This window comes from Pelmatolapia mariae, linkage group LG4, assembly GCF_036321145.2.
Source record: "Pelmatolapia mariae isolate MD_Pm_ZW linkage group LG4, Pm_UMD_F_2, whole genome shotgun sequence".
NCBI lineage: Eukaryota > Metazoa > Chordata > Actinopteri > Cichliformes > Cichlidae > Pelmatolapia > Pelmatolapia mariae.
The window spans coordinates 26866337-26886832 of NC_086230.1; the positions used below are offsets into that span (position 1 = coordinate 26866337).

General features: G+C 40.8%; 1 protein-coding gene across 8 annotated transcripts in view; it reads left to right on the forward strand.

The window, feature by feature from the left end:
• srcin1a (SRC kinase signaling inhibitor 1a) overlaps window positions 1-20496 on the forward strand; it is a 91535-nt gene that overhangs the window by 38905 nt on the left and 32134 nt on the right. For 7 of the 8 annotated variants that reach the window (XM_063472214.1, XM_063472217.1, XM_063472215.1 and 4 more), the window contains exons 2-4: window positions 5760-6118; window positions 12515-12541; window positions 19773-19968. In XM_063472214.1, coding sequence (XP_063328284.1) covers window positions 5760-6118; window positions 12515-12541; window positions 19773-19968 — 582 coding nt within the window. Of the gene's footprint in view, window positions 1-5759; window positions 6119-7884; window positions 7958-12514; window positions 12542-19772; window positions 19969-20496 lie in introns of those variants that run through there. The other variant, XM_063472222.1, reaches the window with a different exon arrangement.

Here is a 20496-nt window from a genome sequence, read left to right on the forward strand (position 1 = left end):
AGTTCATAGTCATTTTTTGGCGCCGTATTCAATGAAACTCAAATGGTTGCCTTTATATCAGCTACTGTAGATTTCAAGATGTGTGACAGCTTGCAATCACTGTCATACGAGTCACTTGTTGCAGTTGGAAAATCAGTAGCGACTGCATTTACCTCATCTTAACCTTACCTGACTTTTAACCACCCTTGTTTTATCTTTGATAATGCAGCTCACAGTACTCTTTTTACGGCTTATTCATTATGGAGATATAGCCTCTTTCTTGAGTTGTGACCTGCAGGGTTTATAATGTCCTGATTGTTGGGTTTTCATGAGGTTATAGTTAATCCTGACATGCCCTTCTTTCCTTCTGGTTGTTTGTTTTAAGTGTTCCCACTGGAGTGCACCAAGTTAAAATTGCTAACAGCTTTAGGCTTTGCAAATTTCCTTTTGCCTTTAGCCTCAACAGACGAGCCGGATTTGCAATTTGCAGTTTTTTACCTACTTCTGCTTAATTTTACATCTTCCCCACTTTTTCACAGGTTTAATAATCAACTAGTCTGTCCTGCCGCAGCCGGCATTCCACAAAGAGCTTTGCCTTGCTAGCAATAAATTAGATTGCATTTACAGGGAAGAGCTCGCCTTGTTTTCCCAACCGTCTGCATAGGGAGGACATTGAGTTATAAAAATAAAAAAAAACTTACTTCAAAAATCCAAAAAGAAAGCAATCAAAAGAAGTTTCACTTATAAAAAATATTTTTGATAGCAACAACAGGGCCAGAGGGCCAATTAGGAGAGATGATTGAGTTTTTCTTAGCTATTGCTACACTTACTCGTTAATTTATTCCCTGTTGCCACTTCTGCTTCTTGCTGTCTGACAATGCACAGTCGAGACTATTCAAAAACACTAGAAAAAAGCATGTACTGTATGTGCCAGAGTTTTCAGACACAAAGTAACTTAGAAAATACTTCATACTTTAACTATTTCACATTTCACAGATAGGAAAAAAAGCTTTCTGTCTTCCTGTTTCTTACTGCCACCTAAATAAGTAGACAAGCAACCCATCAGTTAGTTACTGATTAACTTGTTTAGCTAGATGATAGCATTTCAGCTTCTTTAGTGTTTCACCAGAGTAGTCTCCAAAACTAAAGATATCACCTTTAACTGTTGGAAATGATAACAGAAATATTCATTTTTTTCTAACATTGTGCAGACCAAATGATTATTGATTAAAGGAGAAATGCTCCACATTTATCAATAATTGCATCTCCAAAATACTGTTTAACTGCAAGCATCATGTTTTTATTATGTCAAAAGAATGTTTATTCATATTTGTATCCTCTCAAACAATGCTTATTCAGAAGCCTTAAATTGCACCTGCATATGGCACAATATGTACAGACTCAAGTGTTTTGAAGTGCCTGTGAAATTAGATTTAGCTATTAAGGAATCCAGAGCTCTGATTATTTGCACCTTGCAGCTCTCTTATCATGCTGTGTGACTTAAAGCTTCTCATACACCCCCTGCTCTCTCTGACCCACATGTTTAACATCCCTAAAATATAAAGCTGCACAGGCTGCCTCTTCCAAATCCAGCAAAAAGCGAATCCAAACCCCTTCTCCTGATTCTCCATACCATATGTCTTTGCATATGATGAGTAGCAAGTTCTCTTCCTGAGCTGAAACTCCAGTTCAGTGGGTGGCTGTAAAAACACGTTTTCGTATACAGTCCAGAATTTGGTTGTAGTGATAGAGATTAATATTATGCATGTATGTCTCTTAATAGTTTTTGTGGGTGGCTTGGCAAATACCTCGTCAGAAACTGAAATTGCCTACATTTAAAGATAGATGAGAAACGTTAAGGAGGATGAGGTGATTATGGGGGGAAAATGACTACTATGAGCCCTGTTTTTTTAAGCAGCTTCTATCTTTTTATGCATAATCTTTAATTTGTAGAAAAATCTTCACTGATGGAAGATGGTTTCAGACTTCATGCATTTTGCATAAACCGGGAGAAATATCACTGGAGTTGGACTGTGCAATCAGGGTGCATTTGTTGTTAGTTGTTTTTTTGTTGGGATTTTTTGGACTGTATTATAGTATCTATTTTTCCAGGATTGTAATTTCTTCTCCTCTGTTTGTCTTGTGTTATCTCTCTGAGCTTGCCGCAGCAGGCTCTTTTTATTTAGACAGGTTAATGCACTTGACTGTGGCCTCTATCTTGGCAGTGCAGCTCAGGCCTCATTGGGCTCACAGATCTTATCAGTTCTCATTGCAGGCTCCTGTTGTCATTCAAGTCCTCTGTTTTTTAGCTGACCAACATCCTGCAACTTTTCCCGGAGGCGCTTTGTAGTTGCAATTTGGTGCGCTGCAGACCCAGACTTTGTGACAGAAAGTGCTTTCTTGTTATATAGTGTACACTAGAAATCCTCCCCCAACCCGTCTTTTTATGTGTGTTTAAATGATGCTGCCATTGCGTGGGCTTTTACAGATTGTTTTGGCTGTCAGGGTTATTGTCTGCCAGCTTATGTGGAAATATATTGGCTGAGAATGACGAAAGTAAAGATGAATAACCTGTTTCCATTTTCTATTCTTACGCTCCTGCCCACACAACTTTTATTCCCGCTGTTTTTAAGATGGAGGGCTTTGTGTACAGCTTTGCAAAGAATATCCACAAACTGCAGTTTGGAAAGTTTTTGGGTTGGATTTGAAACGAGTGTTACAAAGAGATACTGAGTCATTCATTTTGGCAGACGTTTGCAAGCCATTTAACTTCTGCTATGACATAAAATCTTACTAAAATATATGCACAACCACATAGCATATCGGCCTGAATACAGACCTGATATTAAAGAATTTCCGATTATCTGACATCTGTTGAAGACAACTCATTTTGAAGATAGGAAACATTTCTACACTCATCTTGTTTCCCTGAGATACATAAGCCTAAGGCAGGGGTGCCCAATCCCAGTCCTCGAGAGCTACTGTCCTGCAGCTTTTAGATGCAGCCCTACTCCAACACAGCTGAATCAAATGGTTTGATTGCCTCTTCAGCATGCCATCAAGTTTGGCAAATGCCTGATAACAAGCCATTCATTTGATTCAGGTGTGTCGGAACAAGGATCCATCTAAAAGCTGCAGGACGGTAGCTCTCGAGGACTGGGATTGGGCACCCCTGGCCTAAGGAAACTCCTCTGTAGTTGACAGATTCTTGATAATCAGACGTGAAAACATGCCTAGCAAAGGAGGATCATAAAATTATCCACACTTTTTAAACTTAATTTCCAGGAGAAAGAAACAAAATCGTATACAGGCCAGTTTAGTTGTTTACGCCGTCATTCTAGAGAACAACCGTGTAGTGATAATGTCCTAAATGGTTTTTTTCCAGGCATTAACCAGCACTGATGCATTATTGTTGTTAAGAGGTTTGAATTATTTAGCTAACAGTTAATAAGGGCTTGCTACCAGTGCTTGTATTTTGCTGTACATTTAGCCCTCGTTACCCTTTAAACGTTTTCCCATGTGTTGTCTTAACTTCAAGTAAAAATACTAATACTATATATCTAATTAAATGGGCTACTGTATTTTAATGCCGGCCATAATGATGGCACTTGAAGAGCCAAATGTTTTTTGAGATGGTATTCACTGTGAAAAGTTTGACAGTCAGTCTATAGGACTCTATAAGACTCTTGGCTGTACTATAAATGTTTGCTGATGTTTCGTTCTCTTCTTAGTTTTATGCCTGTCTATAGGCAGCCTAGTGTACTCAGCTTTTCACTGTCAACGCTGCTACTCAGTTGCATAATAAGCCATACTACATAGGCACAGCTTTGCCATCCATTGTGATGGGGCCCTTGAGTCAGGTCCTTGTTAGCTGATGCACAATAAGCTCCAGCCTAATGAGGTGTAAACCAGAGATCTGGGAAACTGAGAGGGGGCCAAATGAGTATGGCCGTCAGCCTTGGTGTGCAGTGGAGAGCTCAATGCTAATGCTATTAGCTCGGAGGTCAGTCCATTTTGCCTTTTGCCTGTTCAGTTTATCAGCACTTCATAACGTGTGGGGTGGTAGGGCGGGGTGTTGAGACAGCAGTTCACACGTAAGTGCAGCATCTTTCGGCGAACGAAGAGAGTGAGAAATGGGTTCACAATGAGTGCACGGTTTGATTGCAGCTGCCGTGGAGTGATCACAGACCTTCGGCCCTTCACAGACTCCTTCTGTGTTAAGGTTTCTCCACCAGAGAGCGTTGGAGCCTCCATCTGGCCGGCTTTCTCGTCACTTCTGCGTTCATTAACAGTCCATTTGTTGCTTCTGCCCCGAGGAGCCTCCCTCCGCTGCTCACTTGCTCAGCTCGTCCTAATGTTGCTGATGAGAATTTAATGTACATATGGTGCACTTCATTCAGCCCTATTAAGCCTCAGCACTTTTCATGCTTTTACTTTAAATAATATTAGTTTTTATTATCAAGTTGAAAAGAAAAATGCTTGTCTACCTGCTGACGTTTAATATTTTGTTAGACTTAAATGTGTTGTAGTTTGAGGAAACATTATTTCTGTGTAAAATTCATGATTGTAGTCATTCACCATTCTGCAGGTTACCGTCAGACACTATTAGCATTCATAGAAAGCCATTTCGCCATATGTGAACCCTTATGAATACATCACAATGCATATATAATGCATTAACTTATTGTAATTCAAAGAAAGTGCTATCATTTCTTGATAGCCCTTTTCTGATGGTCATGTGTTCTGGTGTGTTTGGTTGCACATCTGTGCACAAACACATATATTAACCCTTGGCATGTTTCTCTTCTAGCCAACGCTGGGGCCTGTTTTCCTAAGCAAGGTAACTTACTGGTTGAAAGGTTCTCTGCTCTTTATCGCACCATCATTCATTCATTATTCAAGTCACACGTTTATTTGTGTGTGTGTGTGTGTGTGTGTGTGTGTGTGTGTGTGTGTGTGTGTGTGTGTGTGTGTATGTGTGTAATCGCACTGTCTCCTTCCGACTGTCTCCTTTTCTGTCCTTCTCTTTCCTTCCACCTTGGGCTGTGTTGTCTGTCAGTTAGAGAGCTGACAAAAGGCCAAGGGCTGTCAGTTTGAAGCACCTCCTTAAAAATGGACAGCCGGATCAGTACCTTTCAGCAGAGACAGTAAGAATATGTAGAGAAAATGTCTCACGGGGTTATGGGATGGAGGGCATGCTCACACAGATCGACAGGAGTTGGTGAGGAAGGACAAGAACAGTGAAAGAAATGAAAATGGTGTTCTCTTCATGTTCCCATGTGACTTTCAATCACCTCAATTTTCAGTAGTTTGTTTTTCACTGTTTCCCCAAGAAAACAATGAAAGCCACTTAAGATGACAAGCAGGCATATCACAATGGAATATCCAGCAAAACAAATTCAGTTTGAGCTTCTTCCTTTGATGTACCGCAGAAGCATTTTACTTTTCTCATTTTTCTTCCTTCAGCATTTGAAATCAATAATTCTGCAAGGAACTGCTCTGTCCTGGTGGCAAATAGTCTAACATCCCATCCCATTTCTCTCTCTCTTTCTCTCTCGCTCTCGCTCTCTCTCCTGTCCCCTCTGTACCTTATATTTCCACTCTCCTTCTCTGCTTCATTTGTTTCCACCTATGTGTGCCTGCTGTGTGTATGTACGTCTCCACCTTAAAATCTTTCTGCATGCTTGTGTGGGTGATGATTCACCTCTCTCCTGCATACTTCCCACCCTTCTTTCCTCCCTTTCTCCCTTTCCTTTATCCTCCCTTTCCTCGTCTCTTAGATCCCGAGCGTGTTGGCGGTCACATGATCTCAAGAGATGACCTGGAATATCCACGGGAATACCGGACGCTGGGGAACAACGCTCGGCGCTTCTCCAATGTTGGTCTGGTGCATACGTCTGAGCACCGGCACACAGTCAGTGCGGCGCAGAGCCTGGAGGCCCTGACCAACCTGCACAAAGCTGACATGGAACGCAAGAGGGACGCCTTCATGGATCACCTGAAGAGCAAGTACCAACAACAGCAGCAGCAGCAGCAGCAGCTTCAGCATCCACACCACAGCCCTCACCACAACCCACCGTCGCCCTCACCCTCCCACGCCAGCATGAGGGGTACATCAGAGCGATCTGCAAGAGAACAAGTAATTAATATTAATTTATTAGTTAATGTACTTGCGACTGTTTCTATTTTTCACTTTGTTGCCATTTCCAGAGATACTTCCAAAAGACAACTCAAGCTTGAAATGACTAATTTATTACAGCAGCAGAGCTAGAATTTGGTATCTTAGCCCAGAGAACATCTCTTCCCCCACAAATATCACACGCGCAGAAATTTGGGAGCAATAGGGGAGCCAACAGGTGGGTGCAGGGCTCCAGCAGCACTGATTTGTTATAGGGAGAGAAAAGTATAAATACACCATCAAATGGGGACAGCGTTATTGATATACGACAGCAGGACGTGAGTCATGTTACGTTTGTATGACGTAGCGCAGCTCAAGTTGCTTGCCTTGAACCAGCTTGCAGGGTTTTACTCCATTTATGGTGCTTTTTTGGCAGGTGCTGCTTTTAATTCAGGACATACTACTGTTTTGTCAGTGGGTGACATCACCAAAAAACGAAACCAAAAAATCAAAAAAACATGCTGTCTGTACACACAGAATGCTCCATTACTTAGGTGAAGTTAAATGGATTATTAAATGGTAAAAACAGGCATCTTGCTGATGATATCAACAGTGAAACGAGCACACAGTTTGACACCGACCTAGATAGAAAAGACGTGAAAGAGGTGCGTCAGGTAGTTTTTGTAGGTGTAACAGGTGTCATTATAAAATGCATTGTTTTGTTTTACTTCTTGAAGAAGTAGCAAAACTTTACATAGAGTTAAAGATGAGAGATGTCCTCTCAAATTAGCACAAAATTTTGAAACCCTGATTTAAAAAAAAACAAAGATCAAAGAACCAAGCTGGAGGTGCTGCAACAGGATGCTACTCAGCATGGTGCCGCCTTCAGAAGAGGGGTTCAGACCAGAGCAGGGGTTCTGCTAAGGTGTCGGAAAACGTAGTAAAAAGTACTTAATGCGCATATGCTAATGCGGACACATCGAAATAATCTTTCTCCTCTACTCTCCTCGCTTATTTATCAGTTGTTTTCCCCTTTCCAAATGTGCTTCATGCTTTGACCAGTTTCACGGCTCCCTGTCTCACACACACACTACGCAGAAACATGCTCTCTGTGTTCCAGTGCAGCTGCTGTGTTAAAAACGGGTAAATTTAGTGTAATGATGTGACAAGAAAAGCACATCAGGGGTGAAGGGAAAGAATCAAAGAGAGTAACGGAGTGAGCGAGCGAGCGGGAGGGTGGGTGAACGGCAGGTGGAGTCCGTAGTTGCCTTGGTAACCTCTCCCATGTATGGTAGGTGGGGATATCGCATTGCAAAGGTCAGGTTGTGTAGAGAAGGATGAATTGTGCAATAATGAAGGCAGAAGAGACAGGGGAATAATAAGCTCAAGGTAGGCGTTTTTCTCAAATTAAGTGTCCGCCTGTGGAGTGGACAGATCCATAGGTGACAGGGCATTTTCACTGCACAGGGGAGGAAGCAGCAGAGCCCAGGATTTCTTGTCATCTTGTGGTTTTGCAGAGCATCTACGGCAAGGAAGGAGGGAGGGTGGGAGGAGGAGCTGGAGAGGAGCACAGCAGCCTGTGAAGCAGCCCACTGCTCAATTAGCCAGCACCAGCAGGACCCAGCCACCCATCTGCGAAGGAGTTAATCGGCTGGTGTTGTAATGAATTAAATAAAGAGTTTCCGCCGCATGTGCAACTGTAGAGCGAGACAGCGAGAGAGGGAGATTGAGTGAAAGAGAGGGAGGTGGGTAAGAGAAGCTCAGGGAGGGAGAGACAGGCGAAAGCACGATGAGGATTCACTGTACCTGACGAACAGCCTGGGATGACTGGAGTGGTGGACAGGCACAGGTGCACTGCAGGTGAGATGAGACTGGAAACTGGAGGCTGCTGTAGAGAGTTTGTGTGTTTGTGTGTTTCTGGGAGGGCATGTGCTCGCTGGGATTAGAGTGCATACCTGTTGTGCTTGTTGTGGTTGTATAGACAGCGTGCATATGCTCACAAGGCAGGCTACACGGGGGCTGATGTATAAGCTGTTCACAGCGTCCTTTGTGTCTCTGTTTGAGTGAGCAGTAATTTGCTGATTAATGTGTGCGTTTTTAAGAGAGAGAGAGGGAGAAGCTGCTGTGATGTTTAGACACAACACCGGACTGGAGGAGGATCGAGGGAGAAAGAGTAAGAATGGTTGATTTGAGGGGGGCGGGGGTGCAGAGAGGATGACGACATGAGAAAGAGACAGAGGTGGAGGAGGGGTGGAGCGAGTGCAGCCTGTTTTACATGCAGGTCAGGTAATGCAGCGCTCCACTCTGCGAGACTACGTCTTTCTGTTAGATTTCTGTGGTTAACCCCAGTAAGTGCACAAACACCAGCTTATCCGTAAATATATAGATGTCTTAACTTTGCAGTGAGAAATGCATTTAGCCCTCCAGCCCTAAGTTCAAACATCTATCAGTAATTTTGTCTAAGTGGGGCTTGCAGCCTATTTAATTCAAGTGGAAGTTAAAAAATGACAATGTGTAGATTTGAGCTAAGTAGCAGAGCTACAGTCAAGAGTTACTGTGTCATCTGGGATTAGAGTGATAACGACTGGCAGTATAGGCTAAGGTGTTGAATATGATTTCTTCCCAGAAGATGTTCTTTAATGGCAGTGATTATTGCCTGCATGGAGAACTGCTAAAGAGAAATAATCTACATTGAAATAAGCCCTCTCCAGTTTGCTCTCTCTCACCTTCACATTAGAATATTTGCAAGTCAAAGTCCAAGTGAAGTGTATCTGCAGCTGTCAGAGCAGAGCAACGGTGAAAGAACAATAAAAATGTGTTTACTTTAGTGTGAGTTAGCCTCATTAAAGCAACAAACAGAGAAACACTGGGAAGAGACAGACGCACAAGACCACAAATCACTTCTGCACCATTAAAGCCAAGCCTCAGAGTCATTCAGCTTTGTGGGAAAATAAAATCATTAAGGTTGTCGGAACAAATGAACAGCAATTATTTATGATGCACCGGTGCTGCCCCTGAGCTCCTGTCAGTTCGACAAATTGTCAAGGACAAAACTCAGTGGCTACAGTTAATAAATGATGGACTCATGATCAGGTATTTAAGGTCAGTTTAAGTCCAGTCCTGAAGGATTGTGCATTGGCATATCCCCAAAAGCGACCCACTTTATCACTGACCTTCCATCTCTAACTGAGAGTCTGCTTTTTGACCAGATGATTTACAAATCCAGTGTGTTCCTGTGAACAACGAGAACTTTTTAAAATCATCCACAAGGAGTTTTCTCTTTATTATCACCAATGTTGGTTAATTTAATCCTGTGGACTTTGAAGATAAGTGGTTTTCTATGGACAGCAACAATATAAGGCATTAGAGTTTGGTAGGGGACAGAAATCTTCCTCGCCATCACACCAAAGAGTCATCTTCTCTAGTAACTGCTTTGACATGTTGGTAGAAATTTATATACCACGGGGAAAAAGAAGCGTGGGTAGAGATTAAGCGCCATATAAATTTGTGTCCCACTTGTCTCAGAGCCAGTGAGCCTAAACACAGTCATATACATTTAAAATTATACTTAGAACAACTCCACTCTACACTAGCAAAACATTACTTGGAGAATAATATAACAAAATGGCACACAATGCTTTAAGTGAGATTTAAAGGTTTCAGTGTTTCATTTTTTAGGTGGTTAGTTTGTTACTGTTATTCGGCCCATATCACAGGATTGTTAAACCATTTTTGTATTGTATACTGTGTAAGCTCCAAGCAGGTTTCGTTTATATAGTGGAGATACAGTATAAAAAAAAGAAGAGACAAGCACAGATGAACTCAAAGACAGCAGCCACTTCACGAAACCTGAATAATTTTAGAGCATCCTTCTAAAGCTGTTGTCTATCATTTATAACAAAACACAGATTTGTAATGAATGGCGCAGATATTCTGAGCTATGAATATTTTTCCCTTTTTGGGATGTTCTGGTAGTTTGGTGCAGTCATTCCCAAGACTAATGCTGAGTCCAAAGTCCAAACTACATGCTGATTTAAAGATAAGATAAGATAACTCTTTATTGTCATTGTACAGTCATACATAGTACAATAGTACGATGAAATTGGAAAACTGTCCCACGTCGGCACTATATGCAACACAACACATCACAGTAACTTAACTTAGTAATAAAATGAAGAATAAGTCTTTGTGTATTGCACACTGTTATTATTGCACATTAATTATTGTTGCATCTTGTTTTTTATAAATATAAATATTATTATTGTTATTGTTGTTACCCCCCCAAAAAAGTCCAGGGAGGTAGTCAATCAGGTCAGCTGTTTGCACTGATTAGGTCTATTGCCCTGTTGTAAAAGCTGTCCTTGAGTCTATTTGTCCGGGACCTCAGCAGCCTGAACCTCCTACCAGACGGCAGGAAAAGCAAGATTTAAAATATGTTGCAAAAGTCTCAAAATACTTCCAAAAAATATTAAATGGACTTTTATTATTCAAGAGAAGTGTACAATCAGTGTAGCACAGATATCAGGGAAACATGGAAACGTATTTTGATATTTAGCTCTCCCCCCTCCAGCCTGTTTGTGTGTATATACAGTATCTTCTGTCTAAAAAAAACAATTAAATTTTGCTATTCTGGCAACTTTTTATTTTTAGGTAACCATATAGACATGATTTAGGTGAGTGCTGTAGATGTGGCTGCTTCCAGCTACTCCTTTATTCACAAGGGACCCACAGCGGGTAGCTCGGCATGTTTGATTTGGCAGATTTTTTTTTACGCTGGATGCACTTCCTGACACACCCTCAAAAGGATTTGTCTCCTCCTGGGATGGGATCTTTTGCTTGTTAGATGGCGTGAACCGCTTCACCATCGAGCCACCATGTGTGCTATTGATGCACGGCGCAATGCAAAAAGTCAAAGTACTGGGAAAAACAATAATAATTCATCATTAGAATAATTAAATTTTAGTAGAATAGCTCTAGAAGTACTTTTGAAAAAGCATTTAATGTCTTTTTAGTGCATTTGAGATTTTTTTTTAATTCTTTTTGTTGGTGTGGCTTTCAAAATTAACACTTTAATTCAAAATTGATAATATAAAATAATTATCTGTTCATTCATGTAAAGTAGCTACAAAACAGCCATTTAAAGTTTTCCTCTTCTGTTTTCATCAGAGCCATAAAACGCCTTGTATACTGACTGAAAAGAGCTGAAAAGGGGTTTTCAGCACACAGTAGTTTACTACTGCTACCTTCTTGCCCAGGAAACTTTACTGCTTTGTATTAATTTAATTATAGCACTTCATTCTGTGTCAAGGCCAAGCAAACAGTTGCACCTCGATATAAAAAGAGAAGATGGAAGGAAATAGAGTGACAGAAACACCTGAGCTGAAAAAGAGTGAGGGAACATTAAGTGAAAGCTTGGGTTGCAATAAGTTAGTAATCACTGGCCCTGATTCTCATGTTTACAGAAATAATCTGGCTTTTGTTGAGACTGTATTAGAATGGGAGGCGGGTAATGAAAAACCACCAACTATCATAAATCAAAACTTGTCGCTTAAAAAAAAAGAAAAAGAAAAAAATTCATCTGCCAGGAGACTAATGTGGGTTCTGGAGAACGGGGACTGAATGGACTGAAAATTGCCTGCAGATAAGAATAAGAACAAGAATAACAGTTTGGATTAGAATTAAAATTCATGGACTTTTGCAATCTTTTTTTTTTAAATTTCCATGTCAGTTTAAGGTATTTTGGAACCATCAGTGGATTGGCCTGGATTTGACTGTGGGGTAATTATGGCTTTATAGAAAGCCAGAGACCTCTGCCAAAATGCGAGCGCCTTTTAGTATGTGGCAGAGCAGCAGGAAGGGCAAATGGACAGATGAGAAATACAGCATGCACTGGCGAAAATAAGCAGGTGAGATTTCGAGGTTCTGATGAAAAGAGCGCAGCTGGTGGATTGGGAATGGATGAGACAGGAGACAGCAAGCGGGAGGCAGAGTGCTCGGTTGCCTGTGGTGGTGAAGTCTGGGAGAGAGGCCAGCGTTGCCGCTACAGAGTGGGTTGCTTGCTTGATTCGATTTCACTCTTTTCATTTCCTCACCTTCACCAGTTACAGCCAACAACGCAATCTTGTTTTATGTACGCTGGAACCCAGTGCTTGCAAAACACAGCGACCACTTGCATTAACACCAATCATTTAATACTTCAGAGAGCCCTATTAGATGAGGCTGTCAGTAATATTAATGAGTTCAAATGATGCTTTCTGGAGGAAGATGCAAAACTTTTTGTGGCCTGCAGCGTGACTCTGTCTTGTAACTAGTTTAGTTTGCTCTGTTCAAGATTCTGTTTATATTTAACTTAAGCTATAAGCAGAGACGTAAATATCTAACTATTCTCTCTCTGTCTCCCTTCCTGAAACTTCACAGCAACAGCCCAACTACTGGAGCTTTAAGGTCAGTGCTGCTAGTTGAAGTGTCCCTGTGTGTTTGTCATTTTTCCTGTCCGTTGTGTGTGTTAGTGTGTCCGTTTGAATGTGTCTATGTGTGCTTTGTGCTGTGGCATCACTTTCGACCCTCAGGCATCACTAGCCTATCTCCATGCTACTTTGGCTTCAGTATCCAACTCGCTTGACATCTCTTGGCTCTCTGTGCACTGTGTGTGTGCATGTGTGTGAGAGTTTTGTCTCTTTATGGGTGTGTGTGTGTGGTGGCAGAGGTGTCAGGGGGTGGCAACAGCTTAAACTTCTCCTGCTCCATTTAATCTGCAGAAGATGATTCTCTCTGGATTTATGATACCTCAGTCAGCTGGCATTAATGGATAGCAGCCATGTGACACTGCTGAAGTATTACTAAGTGAGACATTAAGAACGCATTTCAGATGTGCTACTCAAGCATTACTGAAATAATGCTTTGGCATTAGCACAGAAGCTTGAGTCATGGCTAAAGATGCTAAATGTATTTTATCCACAGGTTTATAAAGGAAAAACATGGGTTGTATACACTGGAGAACAGGCAGTGATACTGACTGTATAAATCACTTACGCTGAATTGCTGGCTTGCATGCAAGGTTGTGTGTATCAGTTTCTCACTTTATAGATCATAGTGGTAGGCAGGGAGTTGTACTATCTAAATAGAGGAGGTTAAAGAAGGTATTGATATGTGTGAGGGAAGAGCCCAGGGCTGGTCTGAGTTGTAGTCTGACCTCAGTCTGTGCTCTCAGCATCATTTGGACCAGGTGGAAATGTCACTAAATATCAATGGCTAAATGCCCTGACCCTTGGGGAAGGGTAAGCAATTTATCCCCTATTCCCACAACTACTTTATCCTGAAAAACATGAATTTAGAGTTCTGTCTGTCACATAAATGTGCCACACAAGTAAACGATTTTGAACTCTGCAGGACATACAGGTGGGCTGCCAAAGCTCGGGGGTGTTTGAGGAAGAAAAATAGCATTTGAAACAATCAATTGAACCAATTATGACTTTTCAGAAATGAAATAACAAGACTGAAAGATTTTCTGCAGAAATACTGAGAATGCTATTCATCTGCCTCCAACCCTTTGTCCTCCTTCACTATATCCATGAATCTTCCTCTTTTCCTGCTTGGAAGCTCCACATTTAACATCCTTTACCCATTTGTTACCCACTATATCCACTATCACTCCTCTGCATTTTCAAATCATGTCAACCTGAGCTAGCCCTCTGATATACTCATTTCTAATCTTATCCATCCTGCTCATTCCCAATGAAAATGTTAAAATGATGTCAAAATAATAATAATTGAAACTAATAATTATATTTGCATTTGAAAATGTGGGTTCTTGATTAGCAATGAAGGCCATGACATGCTCATCAGTATTCCCCAAAGTCAAGTTGACCTTTAGGGATGTTTAGTTTTTTTCCAACCGTTAATGAGAAACTGAAAGCTGCGTTATACAAACTGTGAACTGTTTAGAAGAAAATCTTTAGAAAAAAGCTAAAATTAATTAACTCTTCTTTAGTCAAAGTAGTTCATGATTAACATTTTCTTTATCAGTGATTTACTAGGGATTGTTTTCATTTCTTTGCATTTATTAGTGCAAGTTGCTTTTTTGTTATTCACTTATTGTTGTTTTGCAGCTTTGCTTCACAATGCACTAAATTAGGTTGTTTTAATAACGCAGTAGTGAGAAAGAGAGAATTTATTGATTTGTTCCAGAGGTGCAGCAGCATTAATATAGTGTCAAATGAAATAAGCAAAATACTCCAAGTGATCATAGATCTAAAGATATTTATGTGCTTTTAACACAGAGGCTGTTGTTGACATCTTTTACTGTATGTCGACGCCTCATCTTGTTCAATTTTCTTCATTTTGCACTAGAGCTCCTGAAAGCCATGTCCTGTTCCCTCATGCTATCATCTCTAATCTAAGGCTAATTCTCCCTGAATTACCCTCCCTGCTCAAATTAAACCCCCAAATAGAAGTAGTATAAGGACTGCACTACACTCATGGTTTCATCTTTGGCATAAATATGTTTTCCAGGGATCTTATTGGATTGTAGCATGCTAAATATAGACACATTTTTAACTCTAATTAACAAGTTGTGAGTGATGCATGACTAAACATATCCCTGAAAATGAAACTGTCAAACTTTCAAAACTGCTGTTTCTCTCAGCCAGAAACCCACCTAACACTCTCAGTTATAATATGGTGTCTTGAGGAACACTACGTTATTCTCACTCTCTTTTATAAGCAAACCTATTGCAACAACTTACAATTTATAGCAATTTTACAAAGCATTTTGTTCCATGCATTGATGATTCCTGGTATTCTAAAGAGAAAGGACTCTGAGAGTGTTGGGGGAGTGTGTGTCCAGGAGATTGGTTACAAAGATGAAAAGCTATAATAACGGAAAAAAGCAAGTAGAGCCAAATGGATGTGAGAGATGGATCGATTTAGGGGGCTGTTTTCTCTCCATTTTCTAAAAGTGAGAGCTGTGAACTTTTTTTGTGTGGGAAAAGAGCCAGGTTGTGGGTGGAGGAAAAACATTAAAAATGCTCAAGATGTAGACAGAAACAACACGAGAGATGTACCTGGATGTGGCTTTGGCCTTTGCTGCCAGAGACTGAGGGGGAAGCAGATATGTTCACACAAAGCAGTTGAGTAAGAATTAAAGGAGGACACATGAGCGACAGGGGATAAAAGGTGGGAAAGGAGGACATATCACTGGAGGCTAAGACACACAGAAGCATCCAGGGAAGATAAAGATATTATTAGGAGGGGTGAACAAAATAAGCTGGTGGGGGAAAAAAGTATGAGATGTGGACAAGGTGTGAGGTTTGCAATTTAAAGATTTTACACCTCGGGAACCAAAGGCTTCACTCACATCAAGCTGTGTTTGGCATTTTTATATATAGTAATTTTCAAATCCAACAGAATTTAATATCACTTAAGAGGAGAATTACTGCTCTTGCAGAAAAGATTAGAAAGAGGCTGGCAGCAACCATCATGTAATAAGCCAGCCTCTGGTTTTAGACTGTTACAGCAGTGTAGTTCAGCCATTTTCTTGTCTTGTCGGATGCTCAGCAGTATCGTAGCCAATGCCGACACCTCTCACATGAACTCCTCTTAACTTAAGCTTGTGCATCACACGGTTCATATTTATTCACATTCTACATGTTATGTTATGAACAAGAGGAAAATAGGAATATATAAGGACACAGAGGGGGTTTCAAGTTCAAAATATACTCCAGAATTTTTAAAATGAGCTCACTTCACTTTTATGGCCAGATCACTGAACCTTCAGGCAGTTAGTTAATCAGGCATCAACCACCTCAAACTGAGCACAATATCAGAAAACAAGTTCAGGGTTCAAATTAAATGTAATCTTCACAGAGAGATAACTTAACACTTTGCAGATGCATTCATTTTTTGATTGCCCCAGAAGTATAATTACAGTATGCCTGATTAAAACATTCTGTGGCTGAAGTGAACTTCACCATTTTTATTGAAGAAGAGATAAAAAAAATCTGACAACTAGTTTGCTGTCTAGATAAGACGACCCTGAAGTACAAGATGGAGTTTGATGAGAAATGCTCCCCCAAACATAGAACGCCATATACCAAGGCTACAAGGCTTTTGACCTTAAAGCAGAGTAGACCATTGTGTGTGTGTGTGTGTGTGTGTGTGTGTGTGTGTGTGTGTGTGTGTGTGTGTGTGTGTGTGTGTGTGTGTGTGTGTATGCACTCGTGCTAGTGTCTACAAGCAAGAAGCAAGAAAAGACATGGTGGGAGGTTGCAATGAGTTTAATGCAGTTTGTAGCCTTAGGTTGCCTTGTCCCACTTTCCACTCTATTCACTTGTGTTCCATGTAAGATCATCCTGTTCTCTTCTTGTTCCTCTCTTCTGCCATGCCCTTATAGCAGCGTGGAGTTCTCAACAGTAACTGAGTGCTGTTGGAAAAAGTCTAAAAGAAAAGGTTGAGGTGTAGGGAAGGGGGTGGAAGGTGGGAGGGTGTGGAGGAAAAATGAGGAGGTAAAACCAGTTTTCCTCAAAGGCTGTGAACACCGTGATGTAACACTGGCATTTCTAGCAGCACCAGATGCATGACCAGATGGTGTATTCACATATATTATTTACAATGCAAAATTACCGCAGTGAGACATTTTCAGTTTACATATCACATAAACCACCAATATGGAAGTCAATGTTTGGGGACTGTTGTAACAAGAGGATCTGAGTAAAACCACATATAACAACAGCTGCAGTAATCTTACACCCTGTCATACATGGGGATTTCATTGTCTTTTTTTGCAGCATGTTGAAAGGAGTTCCGGAGAGAATACAGCGTGAATAAGGAGGTAAATTTGAGTGTAAAAAGACGACAGGAAAGCTAGTTCAGACATACAGGATCATACTCTCCCATTTCCATTTCCTAAAAAGCTCAGTGGGTTATTTCGCTTTAAAATAATATTCTAACAAGGACAGCTAGAATGAGTCAAGCTGTAGTTCAGAGTTGCTCATATTCCCATTCATAGAAAAAGCTGCATTTCTTTGCCAAATCAGCTCCTGGGTGTTACTTTTACTGAGTAATATTTCATTTAGACGGCTGGTTCAGCACCTGTTCTGTGTTGGCTAAACACCTGAATTTGTTAAGCACAGAGTCCAAAAACTGCTTTTTATCATCCTCCTTCTTTATTGGCATTTAGAACGTCAAGTGTAGTCTACAAATAGTCTAGCAAAAATTAACATTAAAAAATTTAATAGTTAGGAAATATGCTTATTCATTCTCTTAACAAGAGTTAGTTGAGAAGATTGTTATCTGTCTCATGTATGTAAAGTATATATGAAAACGTCACTATCATTAGCACACCTCACTACGCTGGTTCATTCTAAAAAGTAACAAAAATCTACAAATCAGTACCTTTTAGCTCAGTAAGTAACCTTTTATTCTGTTTAGGCTGTAAAGTGTAAAAATTACAACTGGTTATTTTGCCTATTTTGACGTAAGGTCATGTATAAATAACTCCAGCCTACATAGTAGTCTGGCAAATGCACGAAGCCCAAGCAACACTGGTGACTGTTCACCAGTGTTGCCAGTCTGCAAATCATAGCTTCTTAGTTAAGCAGAAGACTCACATCAAACAGCTTGTATAACACCGAAAGCATGTTTCAACATTTCAATCATAACTTTTGCTTCCTAAAACAGTGGAAACGTAAATAAAATCTCCAGGGTTTATTTTGATCCCCCAACCCTCCTCACCCCTTAATGTCCTTATGTAGGATGGTCTGGCCAGAATGAGGCAAGCTACAGTGTGGGCTCCTCCTCTGTGATGCTGTTGGCTGTGTTCCTTGGTGTGGTCACAGCTTAGATAAATGACCCTATTAGAAAACATGGTGTGGGTTATCTGTCAGCATCGCAGTTTCTCAGTGCGCTCAGACACTGTCTGCCGCTACCATCACTGGTTTGCTTCACTGTGTATGATTGCGTGATTGAATTATGTATGATGGCGACAAAAGGAATGTAAGGTTACATTATAAAAAATGGTTGTTGGGATTTTTAGTCTTGCTGCAGGTTTGTAACTTGTCTTGTAAACATACACGTGAATGCATGCAGCAGCTAATTAAAAGACCAAATTACCAATGACTGCAGTACCTAACATGATATAAGGTCCCATATATGTTGCTGTTTGGTTATTCCATTTACTACTGGAATAATTACTCGATTCCCAGAAGTTTAATAAGTAAAAAAGATTTATCTCATTGAGTTGCATGAGTACTGCAACGTTTATTATCATTTGCATCTACATATTAAGGATATCTACTAAAGCTAAAGCTAGGCTGGTGTTCACTTGGAAGTGTTGGACAAATTGAACTATGATCGTCTGTGCAAAATTCTGTAGCAATCGATCTGAAAGCTGAGTATGCACCGAGGTGGTCGATCGACTATCTGACAGGGTGACATTGCCATCCATTGAACTGTGCCACCTGCAAGGCTAAAAAAAATTAATCTTGTGCTACATTCATTTTGCCCACTGTGACAGTATACTGTCACATGCTGCCTTTTGGTAAAAACAAAACCCACCCTTTTGAAATTCTCTGTCTGGGATATTGAGATGGATTTCTTCCCTGCTATTTTTTCATTTTACTGATTAAGTAGTTAATTGATTATTTTGAAAAAAAAAATCCATATTGAAAGTATTCTCTGTTTGCATCTTTCATTTCTTGTTCAGCATGCTTTCCTGGCTTATTACCCAATTAACAAAACCATAAATGGATGTACAGTGGTTGTGTATTCTGTGCAGTGTTGTGTGTTTATGAATGAATTCAAACAGCCCACTGCTGAGACTTAATGAGCGCAGATATGGCCCTACATATTGCTTCTGTCAGTATCCCATTAATTAAATACCACATTAATGGAAGCAGCAGTAGATCCATGCTGCTGCTTGACTTAGGCAGCGAAAGGAAGACAGGGAAATTCTTAGAAAGGGAGAAGACTGTTGTGCTCGTGGTTCAAGGAGGATGAGACAGGAATGGCTCCTATACTGTGGCCAAAGATGCGTTTGCTTTTGCCGTCCAAACAATGAGCAGACAGCATTCTGGGAGCTCATTACAGCAGCCTCTGAGCTGGAGGAGACTCTGCAGCGGTGGGGGATCAGAGAGACAGTTCAGTGAGCTCAGCCCCAGCTGCGCTAACAGTCTTTCAGTGAGAGACGCCTGGGCATAGGCCAGTAGGATAAACCCACAGTGACAGCCTGGGATTTGCATGAGCTTCTCCTCCCATCCCACAAGCCTTCATTTAAAGTTCGTAGCTGCAAACGGACAAGTTTGGATGAGAGCGTGTGGGAGGTGTGCAAAGTCTCACTAACTTTTTCTGAGTTTCAGCTTAATACGTCTCCTTATAAGTGATTCATAAAGGCTGATGTCCTGGCATTCTGTGCCAACTGAGTACAGCTATATAATGTTTTGTTGCTGCACCATTCAACTAATGTCAGAGACTGTGACGCCAGTAATTCTTTGTAAATGGCTGCTAGCTTAACCATTGTCAGGGCTTCAATAATCTTGTTAGGTGTTTCATTGTGTGGTGTCTCACTGTGTGCCCGCTTTCTGTTTTCAAGTTGTTCTTACACCACTGGCCCCATCCAATCCATTCTTTCCACTTCAGTTTCACTTCACAGTGAATTACTCTGTCCCTTTTCTCTCTGTAGAGCCGCAGTCCACGCCACTCCCAGTCTACCCAGTCTGGTCTTGCCGACCAGGCTGCCAAGCTCTCTTTTGCCTCCGCTGAATCCTTGGAGACTATGTCAGAAGCCGACATCCCCATTGGGTTTAACCGGATGAACCGATTTCGCCAGAGTCTGCCGCTGTCCCGCTCAGCCAGCCAGAATAAGCTACGATCTCCAGGTTAAAATCACTGCATACCAGCTGGACTCAAGGCAGCTTTCTCTTTACCTCATGTAGCTGGTGAAGGGAACCACTGTGCTTACAAGGAATTGAAGGAATTATGTTTTATTCACACCGAATTTACAGTCTTTAGTCTAATTGACCTGCTATAAAAATGTACAGAACACTCAAACCTGATAAAGTATGACTTTGTTTTTCAGTGTCAATGCAGTACGCTCCCTGTGAGCTCAAAAATGTCTTGTAGTTTTTAGAATGGAATAAAAAAAATAGATCTTTTTTTTCTTAGGATAGTTAATTTAGTGACATTTCATTTAACTGTAACAGAGTTCATACTGTACTGGATTAAGAATATCCTTGTGTGCAAGCAGAACATTCAAGGACAGTTTTACAACAAAAGGGCCTTGGGAGTGTAGAGAGGATTAACGTGAAGGTGGTGCAGATTCATGAAGAGCAAGGTGTGGAGTTACCTTGCGTAAGTAAAAGAAGTGGGTGTAAAATTAAAGAGCTATACCTGATTAGGGCATTCCT